This window comes from Mauremys reevesii, linkage group 1 (genome assembly GCF_016161935.1).
Source record: "Mauremys reevesii isolate NIE-2019 linkage group 1, ASM1616193v1, whole genome shotgun sequence".
NCBI lineage: Eukaryota > Metazoa > Chordata > Testudines > Geoemydidae > Mauremys > Mauremys reevesii.
Genome location: NC_052623.1, coordinates 260,368,644 through 260,385,578, shown reverse-complemented (window position 1 = coordinate 260,385,578; position 16,935 = coordinate 260,368,644). Strand labels below are relative to the sequence as shown.

At 42.7% G+C, this 16,935-nt stretch overlaps 1 protein-coding gene across 3 annotated transcripts in view; it reads left to right on the top strand.

Annotated features, from left to right (window-relative positions):
- NUP37 (nucleoporin 37) overlaps nucleotides 1-16,935 on the top strand; it is a 34,278-nt gene that overhangs the window by 5,546 nt on the left and 11,797 nt on the right. For all 3 annotated transcript variants that reach the window (XM_039483923.1, XM_039483930.1, XM_039483913.1), the window contains exons 3-5: nucleotides 2,909-3,033; nucleotides 4,097-4,169; nucleotides 8,817-8,911. In XM_039483923.1, the coding sequence (XP_039339857.1) occupies nucleotides 2,909-3,033; nucleotides 4,097-4,169; nucleotides 8,817-8,911 (293 nt within the window). The remainder of the gene's footprint in view (nucleotides 1-2,908; nucleotides 3,034-4,096; nucleotides 4,170-8,816; nucleotides 8,912-16,935) is intronic.

Below are 16,935 nucleotides of genomic sequence, written 5' to 3'. Positions count from 1 at the left end.
GGCGCAATGCTCTGGGCGGCGGGGCTGCAAGCTCCTGGGGCAGCGAGCTGCGGAGCCTGGCCTGACCCAGTCTCTGTGCTGCACGGTGGCGGCGGCTGCGTGGCTGTAGCGCCGCCAGCCAGCGGTGCTCCAGGCAGTGTGGTAAGGGGGCAGGGGACGGGGGGGTTGGATAGAGGGCAGAGGAGTTTGGGGTGGTGGTCAGAGGGCGGGGGTGTGGATAGGGCAGAGGTGGGCAAATTACGGACCGCGAGCCACATCTGGCCTGCGGGGCCATCCTGCCCAGCCCCTGAGCTCCCAGCTGGCCCCGGCCCCTCTCCGGCTGTCCTTCCTCCCCTGCAGCCTCAGCTTTCTGTGCTGGCAGCGCGGCATCCTGGCTGGCTCCGGGGCTGGGCAGCGCGGTGCAGGGGCAGATTTACAAGTGAACACAGGGTGCCCTGGCAAAGGCCCCCCAACAACAGGGGGACCCAGGGCCGGGCACTCGGGCAACTCAACACTGGCTGCACTGAAATCATATGCAGGCGGGCGGTGCAGATGGCGGGAGCGCAGGGAACGCAGGCGGAGGACTCGGGGAGCACTGGGAGGCCACGCAGCCGGCCAGAGAGAAGCGGCCCTTTGAAGGGGAAACCGCCGCTTCTCTCTGGTCAGCGGCTGCCCCTGCTCCTGTTGAGTCCTCCGCCCATGTTTGCGGGCCACATTCCGAAAGGGGCTGGGGAGATGGATAAGGGTAGGGTCCTGGAAGGGGCGGTCAGGGGCAGGGGGTCCTGGAAGGGGGCGGTCAGGGGGTGGGGGGGGTGGATGGAGGGGGGTCGGTTGAGGACAAGGAGCGGAGGGGTTGGATGGGTTTGGAGGTTCTTAGGGGGGCAGTCAGGGGGCAGGAAGTGGGAGGGGGTGGATAAGGGGTGGGAGGCAGGCTGTTTGGGAGGGGGCACAGTCTTCCCTACCTGGCCCTCCATACTGTTTTGCAACCCCAATGTGGCCCTTGGGCCAAAAAGTTTGCCCACCCCTGTTATAGACTAACAGATGTATTGGAGCATAAGCTTTCGTGGATGAGTACCCATTTTGTCAGAAGCAACTCTGTTGCTTTTTACATATCCAGACTAACACGGCTACCCCTCTAATATATTCATAGGATTTTTTTTCTTTTTCTGCCAGTAGCTGACACAGTACAGCAGTACATTTCTAACAGTTTCTGTAGTTAACTTAGATACTCTTTACTACATAGTTCAGGATTTACCTTTATTTTATCTGCTGTATGATAGCAGTTCTCCACACATTTAACAATGTTCAGTAACTAATTTGGAAACTAGTTAGCTTGGAAAACCTACTACAAACTGTTGACCTTTATGGTGCTTTGACTTCTTTCTTAGCTCTTGTCAAAGGTTCTAAATGGACAACACTTGAAAATAATATCCTATATGTACTCAGAGATCAGATGCAGTACAAATTTTTCCATATCCTTCAGATAATGTACCTGAAGTCTGTGAAGTTCCTATCTCTGAGAGTTACAGTCTCAATCTTTTTGCCCATTCAGAGTTTTACCTTTCTACTGAGGCTGCTAACAAAGATGTGACTTGCACTGTTGGCTTTGTGATATGCTTACTTGTTCACTAGAAACTGGATGGAGACCAACCACTCACTTATGTATCACAAGTTACTGAATATTATTATTGTTGTTTATATTGTAAAATCACTCAAAGTATGATTTTTGTCACTGTACAAGCATATCGAAAGACATGGTCCCTGCCATGAGGAGCTTACATTATAGAAAAGCAATCAAATACACCTCTACCCCGTTATAACTTGGTCCTCGGGAGACAAAAAATCTCACCGCGTTATAGGTGAGACCGCGTTATATCAAACTTGCTTTGCGCCCTCCTCCCCGTTCCTTGTTCCCTGACTGCCCTCTCCAGAAACCCCCATCCCTAATCACCCCCAGGAACCCACCCCCTACCCAACCCCCCATCCCCTGACTGCTCTGACCCCCATCCACCTCCTGCCCCCTGACAGGCACTCACTGGCAGCAGCGGGAAGCAGAGCACCCGGAACCCAGCCTGCTCCACTCTGCCAGCTCCCAGCCGTGGCGCTCCGCTTCCCGCTGCCAGTGAGTGTGGGGAGGTTGGGGAAAGGTTGCTCCCCCCCCCCCCCCGCACTCACCTGCGGCGAGAATCGGAGCGACGTGGCCCCAGCCCTCTCCGCTTTCCTTGCCTTGGCCCCAGCCATGTCGCTGGGGGGTGGCTGGGGAAAGGTTCTGCACTCACCAGCAGCGGGAAGCGGAGTGCCACGGCTGGGAGCTGGCAGAGTGGAGCTGGCTGGGGCTGGGCTGCTCCGCTTCCTGTCATCGGTGAGTGAGGGGAGGTTGGGGAAAGGACGCCCTCCGCACTCACCTGCAGCAGGAAGTGGAGCACTGCATCTGGGAGCTGGCGGAGTGGAGCGGGCTGGGGGTGGGCTGCTCCGCTTCTGCTGCTGCTGGTGAGTGCGGGGGGGATTCCTCCCCCCAAGCCCACTCCCCCGAGCGACACGGCTGGGGCCGGGGTGAGGGAAGCAGAGTGGGCTGCTCCCGGGCCACTCTGGGACTGCGGGCCCCCCAAAAGTGCCTTCCCACAGCTGCCCCCCAGACCTTGGGTGGGGGGAGCCCCTGACCGCCCCTGAGACCCTCTGCCCCTTATCGAACCCCTCGGCCCCAGCCTGGCCCGACACCCTTAACACGCTCCTCAGAGCATCGTGTCAGAGCTTTACCGCCTTGTATGCGAACCCGCCTTATATCAGGTCACGTTATATTGGGGTAGAGGTGTAGTAGTTTTGGGTCACCACAAGACTTAATTCACACTAATCTAGAATTTAAGGGCTTGTTTGGAGGGTCAGTAATAGCATACCATTTTCTGTTTATTACAATGTTTTATATATTTAGGAGGAGGATGCAGAAGTGGAAGGAATACAATATGAGACATTAAGAACATTTCATCATGGAATCAGAGTCGATGCCATAGCATGGAGTCCAGAAACCAGACTGGATGCTTTACCTCCCCAGATAAGGTATTTTAAAAACATTTAAGTTCTGAAACAACTTTTCTTTTGTCTGTCCGCCTTTTATTCCTTAATACAAAAGTAAAGTTAGACTCTTTGAATGAAATCCTAGCCCCACTGGAGTCAATGGCAAAACTCCCATTGACTGCAGCGAGGTCAGAATTTCACCCTTTGACTTTAATTTTTACTTTTTTCAAAGAACCATTCAGTTGTGAATTAGTCAAAATAATTAATATGAAAGTGGGTGTAAATAAAATGTAATTAACCTTCTCTGTAGTTTGTCTAGAAAGAACACTGCTAGGGACTGTCCGTAATGCCCTATTCTACAACAATAAGTCTGCATTAGGACTGGATGAAATTCTCTCTCTGGTACAAGCCAGCGTCATGCAAGAATCAGATGTTATTTGATGAACTCTGGGACTACAGTAAAAGAGTTTTAAAACCTGGTTTTATGCTTTTATTAAGTCTGAACAAACTGTTGACCCTTAAATAGTAGTACCTGTTTAACAATTAGAAGTACTTTTAATGTTCAAGCAGTGTTTCAAACATGGTGTATAAATGCCAAATCTGATGTTTGTTAAAAATAAAATGTTTAGTATTAATATCATTCTTCTATTTTAAACCGCTACTAAAGCATGCTAGAAATTGCTTTATGAACTTACATTAGGATCTCCTTCAATTGCTATTATAAATGTTTTAACTTCTCTAGCCATTTGACCACCACTGGTAACAATAAGTGCAAATGCTAATTATAATTTACTATTTTCAAAGATTTCACAGTTGATTCATTATGTGACTTATTTGGTTGGGCAAAATGGATAGTTTTCTTTCAATATAAAGTATCCCTGCCACCTGACATGCAGCTACAATACACTTCATTCCAATTAATACTTTAAAGACTGTTATGTCCAAAAGGGAAATATAATATCTAGAAGCATTTTCATTTTCAAAAGCATAATCTGAATTTCCTTCTGAAAATTGAAGTGAATCTTTAACTTAAGTTGGGATGGAAATTTTGCAAGTGAGAAATGATTAAAGGGCTTTCCCCCCCCCCCCCTTCTGATTATTCTAGATTTTGTACTGCAGCTGCTGATAGGAAGTTAAGGCTATTCACTTCAGATCTCCAGGATAAGAATGAATATAAGGTAAGATACACATTATTAGAATTTATTTTTATCTTTTTAGCCTCTAGTAGAATTTAGTCTGAACGCTTTATCCCCTATCCTACATGTTGTATTAAAAGCTAGCTAACTGTAATTGTACTGTAAAAGAAATATCTACTGTTATGATCCGCAGCATTGAATGTGTCCTAATACCTGGAAACATTTAATCAACACATTAAAGAAGGAAAGGTCTGTATGCAATGGATAATCACAATTTATTCCTGTTCTGTACTACTTAATAGAAAAGAAAAATGACTGCATAACTGAATTTAACACAATTCTAGAACACTTATACCATAATTGTAGACAATTCTGAGAAATACATTCTTAGACCAGCAATTGCTTTTTTTTGAAGCCATATGAAAACAAACACATATTTCAAAGAATGTTTATAAATGCATTAGTCTTTTATTCCATTTATTTAAGGCAGAGGTTCTCCAACTAGAGGGTACGGGATGTATTCCCATGGTTGGGAGGTTGGGAGAAGCCGCTCTTGCCTTCAGAGCTGAGTGGGCTGGAGAGCGGCAGTTGCTGGCCTGGCACCCAGCTCTGAAGGAAGTAAGTGTGGCATGGTGTAGTATTGCCATCATTGGGTGCTGCCTTAAGAGCTGGGCACCTGGCCAGCAGCTGCTGCTCTCTGGCCACCCAGCTCTGAAGGCAGTGCCGCCACCTGCACCAGTGGAGAACTCATACATCTGCTTTAGAAATTTGTCTTGTGGAAAATTTTATCTACAGTCATTTTTTGTAACGCCTAAGTGACTTAGGCTCCAAAGTCCCTTTTCAAAAGTGACTTAAGCATTTTGGGCTTCTGAAAATTCTACCTTACATCTTGATGCATAATAGCATTCTAGTTCCTACACTTATTGTGTAATTGACTGTGTACTGATTAGTGCATACAAATGTTCAATTGAAATTCAAGAAAAATTTGCTAGGAAAATCAACACTGCTGAGAACTACATTTATTTTTTTCTCATCAGCATTTTCATTTGTGGTGTATTAACCTGTCAGTTTTATATTTTTATAAAATATTATGCATTTTTGCTTTATAAATTCTTTCATTTTTACTTATTGTATTGTACCTTAATCAGGTTTCAGCTCATCTGCCTTATGTATGATGATTGATTTTCTTCTGTGTGATTAAACAGACAATGGAAAAAAGCCATAATTCAATCAGTAAAGAACCAAAATGAGTATGGGTGTTTGGAATTTAAACACATGTGCACATGATGTTGCATGCACCACCCAGCAGTGCTGTAGCATGTGTATACACTCCTGCCCCTAGATCCAGCACTTTCCTAAAAGGAGGAGAGGCTGCAGCTATCACTGTCTTTACTGTTGTGCCACTCTTGATCCACCCTCCTAAGCCACCTGACCAGTTGCTCCTCCTCTGTAAGCAAAAGAGCATTGTGTCAAAGTTGCTGAAAATGCCATCCAAGGGAATTTTATCTGTTTGCTCTGAAAAAAATTTTTTTAAAGGTGAGAGCTTCTGTAAAACACAACACAGTCCTAAAACATGTTATAGATGCTCAGAACTTGTTGAGCATCCAGGATCAGACCAGCCTCATGTTTGGCTGTTTTTTTGGTTTTGTTTTTTTTTAACTAGAGACCCCAGTTTCCTAATGACATTTGATTGAAAACTACCTGTTGCATATAGCTGGGTGTCAAAATTACAGTGGATGTATGGAGGACTTTGATTCAACATAGTACACATTTTACACAATAAGGGACTTTGTAGAGATACACAAAACATGCAAAAGCAGTTAAAGAATAGGATTAGTCGGACTGTAACCCCTAAGCCATTTTTGTTTTTTAATAGTAAACCTCATTTGCATTTGGCACTTTTGGAAGGATTTCACAGACTATAGTCTGACATTACTGTCTTAGAGGAAAACCTGGTTTGATCTAATTATCAGCAAAGAACTGAAAGCAGACACTTGTTACATTTTCAAACAGGCACCTTTGGGCTTTCTCCCCTGCTGCCCCAAACACTTGGTTGAGCTCCCTGTAAACATCTGTTAAGCTACTTCATTATCCTCCTTAATGCTCCTCCTTAAAACTCTCATTTGCGGTGTTGCCCATAAAAAATAACTTAGAACAGTTAGACTGCTGGTGTGTAAGACCACTGTCTACCACGCTGACCAATGCTGTCTCTTTTCCTTGTTCTCCCCCATCTGTGTATATGTGTTGTATCTTGTCTTAAAGTTAAACTGTAAACCCTTTGGGGGCAGACATTATCTTTGGCCTGGTCTACACTACGCGTTTAAACCGGTTTTAGAAGCATAAAACCGATTTAACGCTGCACCCGTCCACACCAAGAGGCCCTTTATACCGATATAAAGGGCTCTTTAAACTGGTTTCTGTACTCCTCCCTAACGAGAGGAGTAGCGCTAGTATCGGAATTGCCATATCGGATTAGGGTTAGTGTGGCCGCAAATCGACGGTATTGGCCTCCGGGAGCTATCCCACAGTGCACCACTGACCGCTCTGGACCGCAATCTGAACTCGGATGCAGTGGTCAGGTAGACAGGAAAAGCCCAGCGAACTTTTGAATATTTCCTGTTTGCCCAGCGTGGAGCTCCGATCAGCACGGGTGGCGATGCAGTCCGAAATCAAAATAAAAAAAGAGCTCCAGCATGGACCATGCGGATGTGATCGCAGTAAGGGCAGGCAAATCCGTTCTATCAGCGCTCCGTTACAGAAGACGAAATTCAAAATCATTTTTAAAAAATCTCCAGACAGACGCCATAGCAGGGACTCAGCGCACTGCAGCGTGACAAGCGTAACGGAAAGCCAAAGAATCAAATGGACGCTCATGGACTGGAGGACTCAAGCTATCCCACAGTTCCTGCAGTCTCCGAAAAGCATTTGCATTCTTGGCTGAGCTCCAAGTGCCTCTAGGGTCAAACAAACAGTGTCCATGGTGGTTCAGGGCATAGCTCGGCAATGTACACCCCCCCACCCACCCCAGAAGTAAAAGGGAAAAAATCCTCTCGTGACTATTTAACATGTCACCCTATCTTTACTGAATGCTGCAGATAGACGCAATGCTGCAGCAGTCAACACCAACATCCTTGCTCCCACCTCCCCCGCTATGGGTGGCTGATGGTGCAATATGACTGGTATCCGTCCTCATCATCATGAGCTTTTTGGCACGTGGTGCAGTGCAAAAGGACTGGTAACCATGCCGACTAGCATCTGTCAGGTCCCCCAATGTCATGTGCACCTAATTTTTCATGATAGATGGTGCAGTATGGTTGATAACCGTCTTCATCATAGCAACAGGGGGTCTGAGCTTCATCAGCCCCCACCCTTCATGTGTAAAGAAAAGATTCAATTGCCCCTGGACTAGCAGCAGGATGCTGGGCTCCTCTCCTCCACACTCCTTAATGTCCTGTCTGGACTATCATAGCAGCTGGAGGCTGCCTTCCACTCATTTATCACTAACAAATCACTGTGTCTTATTCTTGCATTCTTTATTACTTCATCACACAAGTGGGGGGGACACTGCTATGGTAGCCCAGGAAGGCTGTGGGAAGAACGGAATCAACAGGTGGGGTTGTTGCAGGAGCACCCCCTGTGAATAGCATACAGCTCATCATTCTTGCAGGATCTGACACAGAGCAGCTGTGCTCTCTGGTTCTATGATACAGTGGTTCTCTAGTACACTTGCCCATATTCTAGGCAGGACTGATTCTGTTTTTTGATACCATAAAGGAGGGATTGACTCGGGGAGTCATTCCCAATTTTGGCTTTTGCGCCCCTGGCTAAGAGCAGCCAGGGGCACTTATGACAGCAACAGATGGCGCAGTGCAAAAGGACTGGTAACCATGATCATCTTTTTACCAATTTATGGATTGGTAGATGGTACAGTATGGTTGGTAACCATCTCTGCTGTCATGCAAAAGCATGCTGCTGTGTAGCGCTGCTGAATCGCCTCTGTGAGTGGCATCTAGCACACATACGGTGACAGTCACAAAAGGCAAAACAGGCTCCATGATTGCCATGCTATGGCATCTGCCAGGGCAATCCAGGGAAAAAAGCCGCGAAATGCTTGTCTGCCGTTGCTTTCCCGGAGGAAGGAGTGACTGACGACATTTACCCAGAACCACCCGCAATGATTTTTGCCCCATCAGGCACTGGGATCTCAACCCGGAAATAAGGCTGCGGGAACTGTGGGATAGCTAGGGAATAGCTACCCACAGTGCAACGCTCCAGAAATCGACGCTAGCCTCGGACCGCGGACGCACACCACCGAATTAATGTGCTTAGTGTGGCCGCGCGCACTCGATTTTATAAAATCTGTTTTACAAAACCGGTTTATGCAAATTCGGAATAGTCCCGTAGTGTAGACGTACCCTTTCTGTTCTGCATTTGTAGAGCACCTAGCACAATGGGGTTCTGGACTGTGACTGGAGCTTGTAGGCACTATGGTAATACAAATATTTAATAATGGGATAAGTTTGTATTCCTAACTTTAGAACCCCAACTTCATTTTAAATGTATATGCTTTCCCTGTAGCAATTCTCAAACACATTGTAGAAGCTTCTGGAATGCTCAAATATTGCTGTTTATCAGAATTATTATTTTTATGACCTCAGTATGAAAATATTTCTTTGTTCTGATTGACAGATCTTTGATGGCCACTCAGATTACATTAATGATCTGGTGTTTGCCCCTAAAGAAGGTCAGGATATTGCAAGTGTGAGTGATGATCACACCTGCAGGTATGTATTCTCTTCACAGTGTGATGGAAATCCTGGACTGCCTTAGATGGCTCCAATGAGGAGGGAAGCTATCCCTTGCTAGCAACTCCTGTAAGCTTAGGCAAAGAGAGCCAAGCGCCTATCCTACTGTACCAGAGGCTGCCACAACACTGCAGATGTAACAGCCAGAGATACTCTTTCTCTGTCCCCTGCAATGTAGCAGACATCAGGACTGCTGAGCATCTGCAGCAGGGAAGGGACAGTAGCTGCTCAGAATTCCTCGTGAGCTGCAGAGGAAGTGATGGCAGGTTTATGAGGAGGCAGTGCCTTTACTCAACACTTATGTTTAAAAATCACAGGGGAAGACTCAGGAAACATATTTAATTAAAAATCAAATATGGTTAGAGAGTCAAGGGCCATAGTGATCCCAAAACCACAGGTTGATGCCTCTGCGCTAATGGTTCAGTGATAAATAATGCAGTAGAGACTCTTCAAGGCTACATGACAAGGAGTGCTGGAATAGAGCATTCTACAAGGGAGAGGAAAGCCGAAGAAAATGGTGACCCTTGAATATTCCAAAGAGATGGGGAAGATGTCAGAACAGAGGTGATTTGTGTAGTTTAAGATGATTGTGTTTTTATAACAGTCACTCTTAAATAGTTCAGTAGCCAAATAACACCCAAAATAACCCCTACCTCTGATTTTTCCATTTAAGAGTAGGAGTGAGGTTCCTCCTTCACAGCCAGAAACAAATAAAATTAAAGCTAGATACGATATGTGATGTGTGTACTCTGGGACAGATCATCATTGCTCCAGTAACTTAAACTGAACTACATTGATTTACAGCAGCTGAGGATTTGGCCTTTAGAACCCATGGTAAAAAGTGTGCGCGCGCGCGCACACACACACACAAACACACACCCCTTTACCAAATGTTCAGTGTAACTTATATTGTTAAAATCAGCCATATTGGAAAAGCATTACTCTTTTAAATGGCAAAGTAAGACACTTGTAGGGTTTATAAACCTAGAATGGGAGTTGTAAACGTAAGTGGGAGGAGCCACATTATTCCGAATTGTATTTTGTTAAACAAGACCATTTAAACTTCTAGGCAATCCTTTTCTAAAGGAATTATTTTTTAAATATCTCATTATTATGCACAATAGCTGGACTTTCTAATTTATCATTTTGGATGAGATTTTGGTCTGTCTTTTAGCGGAAAAAAATGAAGAGAAGACTTAATAAATACAACTCAAAGGCCATGAGCGCCTTACCTCTGTGAGTAAGGAAGACATTTCATACAGTGGGCTACACAATGTTAAATTAATGCCCACTGGGAATTCAGAGGTATTACCTTGGTCACTAGAAGGGTCCTGTATTTTTTTTCAAAACATACAACAAAAGTCTTTTAAAAATGATACTTTTAAGAGATACTAAGAGCATTCTCTTTTCAATCCATGTCCTTGGTTTCTTCATTAAAATAGACTAGTTCTAGGTGTTTCTTCAGCAAAGAGTTGTTTAAATATTTCCATTAAATACAACATATTTAGTGATGAAAGAAAGAACTGTTTAAACTATAGTAATCCACTTGACACCAAAAGAATAAAAGATAAGCTTTTTTAATGAAAGTATAACACCACCGAAGTTTGAACTCAATAGCTGTGAAATATAAGACAGCCACTTTATCCATTGTAGACTGTAAAATCTGGCTAACAGCCATGGGAAGAAGTGGGATGTATTTGGCCACCAGAGAGTTCTCATATTTTTTTCTATTCATGGGATAGAAACATGGAGAATGACGATAACATTTTCATTTAAAAATTGAATATAGAGCTATGCTCCAAAAATCAAAAGAGAGTACAATCCACAGGTCTTACAAAGGCCTTCTAAAAATTAATAGAAATCATATTTAATTTGTTGTATAATTTGCCTCTTCAACAAAAATGTGAAAACAGCTATTAGTTACTCTAGAAATAGACCATCTGTTGAAATGGTTATGCCATGCAATACTAGAGCAATTAGTACAAGAATACAAAAAGGATAAAGTTTCCAGTGTTTGGGGTATTGCTAGATTTCTCACTGTTAGGTCCTGTATAGATACGAACAGTGCTCTCATTCCAACTTGCCTGTAGTTGATACAGTAATTCTCAAGATACAGCTTTCTGGACTTCATAGAAGTGTCTCTAGTTTTTTCCTATTTTCATCTCTACAACAGTGGATTTAATGCAGTTTTAAAGGCACTAATATATCAGAAATATTAATTCTGTGGAGATATAGAAATATTTTATTCACTAAAACTTTTTGCTATAATGCTGTCAGCATATCAGGGATGGGCCTGAACAGTTCTGGGATGAAGACCTCCAGTAAAAGTCTAGATTCTGCTTTGATGATTCATTAGGTGGTACATTCCTTGTGAGTCCAGGTTGAATAAGTCCTGTAGTTCAACAATTCCCAAACTGTAGCACTTGCTAGGAGTCAATGATGAAGGGACCCCCTTATTTCCAGCTGCAAAATTGAAATGAGAATAAATACACTGATTTTCTATGAAAGCAGTTCCAGTAATGGTGTGTGGAGTCATGAACAAAAGGAGAGGTGTCCAGAAGTCCATTTCTGTGTTTAAAATATGGTCTGCACTATTAAAAATGTTGAGAATTTCTGTTCTGATATAGCATTAAGAAGCGATATTCTGCTGGAGGTGCCATCTTTCAGTGAAAATGTCAAAGCTGATCGATCATGGCCATTAAAGAGCCTAATCTGCCTACATGCAGAGTCAACTGATTTTTTATTTTTTTTAACTTCCTCTCCTAAACATCTGTACGTTACAGTTGATCCATTTAATTCCAGAGGTAGCTACATTTCTGTGGTGGTGGATGAAATGGTGGATGAAATCACTTGCTAAGAACACAAGTGATTAGAGACAGGAACTTAAGACAACAGGAATAAGTGCACTAGCCGCCCGCCAGAGGCTGGAGTAGGCATGCGCTATGCATTGCACAGACGCGACGCGGAGCCGGGACAGAGGCGAGTTACTGTCTCAAGTTTGTGTATCAACTTAAAGGGATGCTGTTGATTTTTAAAATCTCACTTGTGCACATTCTTTTTAACCTAAGATGTAGGTAAATAGGAGATCTTGGAGTTTGCAGGGAGATATTTTTCTGGATTTTTCAGTTTTACTTTGTGCATTTGGCAGCACAGTTTTCGCTGTATAATATGTCAAGCAATTTCCCATGTACTTTGGGTGAGTCTTTTTTTCACAGAAGAAGAGAGAAAATCATTTTTTTTTTTAAATTGAAAATGTAATGGCAAAATCACAACAATTAACAGAGGGCCATAGAGGCAGGTGTCATACCTGAAACAAATGTTAATCATAATTATTATATTAACCAAACTTTAAAAATCATTTCATTTCAGTGGTAAACCATGCAAATTAATGTGGAATATATCAGAGCAAAGTAAAAGCAAAGTAGTTATGCACAACATTTTTTTTTTATTATTTTATATCTCTTCAAAGAATACTCAAGTTTGGGCATTGATATACTTCCAACTGAGAGCCACATACTGTTCTAATAAAAAAATAAACTGCACAATTTGATTTTGGATGTCATCTCACTGCTTGACTAGAGTTTCAGTTGGTTTTTCATGCTCTTATCAGTGGTTCTCAACCTATTTACTATTGTGGGCTGCATCCAGTACTACCTGTATGACCCTGAGGATGTCACGTGGGCCGCAGCTGCGTGCTGATTTGGGCCACGGGTTGAGAACCAAGCTGAAACTCAAGTATGTCAAAGGGTTGTGAATACACTGGTTAGCACCAATTTGCTGGGAAATGATCTGAAAACCTGTTTGAACTCCCCCGGGTAGCATCAGAACTCTTGTCGGCCAATGGCAGGCACCCCTTGTTGGAAGGGCAGCAGTTGGTCAGTAATGCTGTCTGTGTCATGTGTTAGGATTGGCTGTCACCATCCAAGGCTGGGGTCAGACACATAACCTTCCTACTCTAGCACGCACAGCAGCACCCACCTACCCACCCCTATTTTTTATATCCTGACAAAAGAGATATATATTGCAGGCTCGTTCCCCCTTTTTTTGTATGTGTCTGTTGCTGCATCTCAGATAATTTCTCACTTCCATTCATTTTGGACTATTCATGCCAAGGTACAGGCTGTTTCATTGACATGGACTCTAGGAATTTATGTGGGTCACAATCAGGTTCAATCTTTTTTTCTTTTTATTTCACGTGACCACAAATTTTGCTAATGCATCCTGGCAGCAAGGGTTAGATTAGCTTCTTGAATGGAGATATGTGGGAGAAGGATTGACATCAGGAAGGTGTGTTTCATTGTTAGAGATTGGATTTGCTGGAATTCCAAAATTTAGTGCAATGTTCAGTGGTTTCCTTGTGCAGTAGCTTGCCCAACATTATGAACCTTGGTAGATATTTGACCTTTGAACAGTTGGGTTGCTCAGTATTATAAAAACCAAAATGAAGGAAAGCTAGTGATGGCTCTGGACTGCTGTTTCTTTCCCTTGTCCTTCACTTTTGTTAAAACCATTGTCAGGACATGTTGTTCCTGGGTGTCATTTTGTTAATTCAATAAACATTTCAGACTCTTGGCCATAGTGTGCACAAAATTGCTGCCTGTCCTCATTTGTTCCTGCCTCCTGCAATGTTGAATATCTTTGTCACCACTCTTATTTAGTCTTTATAGCACATGTTCAAAATTATTCCTTTTTTTTTTCTTGCCAGAATTAAAAAATTAGCAGATTTTTATTGTACTCTGTATTATTTTATCCTTACCCTATTTATTCTGGCAGAACACCACCTCCAGTATCTGGAATGCATTGATACCTCTTTTTTATAATGCTACCAAAACATTTCTTCTTTAAGGACTGAGACTTTTCAAATCCAAGACTTGTTGAGCTCATTCACCAAGACAGCTATTATGCATTGTAATGGGTTACAATGGAGAAGGAATTGGAATAAGATTAAAGATTGTGACATAATAAAAATATTTCCTGATTTTTGGATTCCATAGTCTTATATTCTGCCCATTTTTTGTTGTTGTATGCATCCTAATATGTCCCCCAGATGTGATTCTGTTTAGCTTCTATTGCACTGCTGTTTGTGGTCATTGTGAAAGTTTAAGCCTGTCTCCTATGTACAGTATCTGATAATCCTGTAAAAGTAAAAGCAGTTTCTGAAACAAATCTTTGGAATTTAGTTGAATAAGCTTTAATTATGAAGTTATTCAAAAAGAAACATTTCAGGTTAATTTTGTGCTATTAATGTAATACTAAGTAACCGTTTTTTTGGGTTTTTTTGTTTTAATGAAATGTGAAGAGTTTCCTGTGTGACATTGTTATGATTTATACTGAGGATCATGAAGTGGTAGTGAGAACTTTTATTCTGTACTGTAAATTCCTTAAAAATGAAATCACTACATTTAATCTGTTTGAAAACTACCTCATGGACTTTTTTCAAAGGTTACTGGCAGAAACAAAGTTCAGTTTCTCAGTACGATCATCTTTCAAAAACAGTTTATTTAAAAGTTTTGAGGGATTTTTTTAGTTCACATTAGGAAGGAAGTATGTTAATATCTAAGGAGCTCAGATAGAATAACCCCAGCCAATTTCTTGTTTTCTGGTGAAAGAAAGCTAGTACTTTAAGGATTGCATATATATACCTGCCCTGGAAATTTCCACTACGTGCATTCAACAAAGTGGGTATTCACCCACAAAAGCTCATGCTCCAAAACGTCTGTTAGTCTATAAGTTGCCACAGGACTCTTTGCTGCTTTTACAGATCCAGACTAACACGGCTACCCCTCTGATCCTTGCAAAAGATTTTCTTCACAGAGTAACGATTGAGCCTTTTTAATCTTAAAATAACTTACTGTATTTGTAGCCATGTCAGTCCGAGGATATTAGAGAGACAAGGTGGGTGAGGGTAATATCTTTTATTGGACCAGCTTCTGTTGGTGAGAGAGACAAGCTTTCAAGCCACATAGAGCTCATCTTCAGGTCTGGGAAAGATACAGCTAAATGCAAGATCTGGCCACGGCACTCCTACTGAAGGAATATCTGGACTCATAGAAACCATCCTCAGACCACTCACCACGCAAAGGACCAGCTTCCTCTGGACACAACTGACTTCCTCCACAAACTCCGCGACATTAACAACCTGCCTCAGAACATCATCCTCGCCACCATAGATGTCAATTCCCTAAACACCAACATCCCTCAAAATGACAGTATAACTGCCTGCTTCAAATATTTACAAGACAATGGACAACCCTCAGATATTCACCCCAAGCTCATTGCCAAACTCATCAATTATATCCTCACCCATAACAATTTTACATTCAACAGCAAACATTTTGTCCAAACCATGGGAACTAGTATGACTCCTCAATATGCCAACTTCTTCATGGGCCACCTTGAAGAATTTCTGGACAAATACACCACACAGCCAATGATAAAACTGAGATACATGAATGATATTTCATGGCTTAAACTCCCTCATAGATTTCCAGCACCTGACAACCACATCTTCAACAGTTACCACCTCACCATTAAACTCTCTCTGGAACACTCCTACATCCTACTCCAAGCTCATCATCAGAAGCAAGCTCCCCCAAGACGCACCAACTCAAAGCAGCACCAGACTTTGCCAGAACAACAGATGTAAAACCTGCAGATATCAACAGATGTAAAACCTGCAGATCCATGGATCCTACACTATACCTATCACAACAGTTGGAATACCTCATCTAGTGCACTAAATGCCCCAATGATTACTATGTGACTGAAACCAGAAAATCACTACACCCTTGAATAAGCTCACACTGGAAAATGATAAAAGACAAAAACACCCTATCATCTGTAGGGAAACACTTTTCACAAGCAATCACTCTATATCTGACCTATCAGTCCTCATCTTCAAAGGAAACCTGCATAATACTTTCAGAAGACAAACCAAGGAACTTAAATTTCTTAGCTCTGCTAGACACGGACTGAAAAATCACGGACTGAACAGAGACACTGGATTTATGGCTTATTACAACAGACTGTAACCCATGAATCCTCCCTCCCTTTTTGCCCTATGACTGCAGTGGTGTTAACAGACCTCTCTACCTTGAATGGTCCCTTAGAATATGTGCTAACTGCTTATGCCAGTGGTTTTCAGTGTGTGGTCCATGGACCCCTAAGGGTCTGCAGACTGCCTAAGATTTCCAAAGGGGTCTGCACCTCCATTCAGAAAAAAAGCACAAACAAAAGCCTCCTCCCACCCCCATCCCCCCAAGATTTGAAAGTATCTTGTCCCCTTATTGGTCCTTTGGGTCAGGTGTCAGCCAGGTTACCTGAGCTTCTTAACCCTTTGCAAGTAAAAGGATTTTGGTGCCTCTGGCCAGGAGGGATTTTATATTATTGTATACAGGAGGGTTGTTACCCTTCCCTTTATAGTTATGGCACCTTGTATTTAGCGGTGACAGTGCATTTCCCAGACCTGAAGAAGAGCTCTATGTAAGCTCAAAAGCTTGTCTCTCTCACCAGCACAAGTTGGTCCAATAAAAGATACTACCTCACCACCTTGTTTCTCTAGGGTAAGATACAAAATCAAAGACAAAATTATTGAGTGCTATAAAAAGACTTGTACAAAAGAGGGGGAAAAGATCAGGAGCTGTGGAGAAAACAGTAAAGGGAGAGCAAAATTTTACTTCTGCCAGTTTGGTTATGATAACTGATTAACTGACTGCAATCCAGTTTGGCCAAAGCTTTGCTTTTTACATGTTTGTTACTCTCATTACTGAACCACAGAGAACTAGTAAATGAGTACATAATCAAATACGTATGTAATTGTAAATGGTCATAAATAACCTTGTCCCGATCCTTTTAGTCAAAAGGAACTGTTCTGGTACATGCTGCCTATCTGAGAGTAAATCCTTTCAGATTAAGTGAGATGGCCCCTATTGTTATGCAGAAAAGAAATGGACAGAAGAAATGGCCATATTGTTCTCCCATAGGACTCATGAAAGATAACGTGC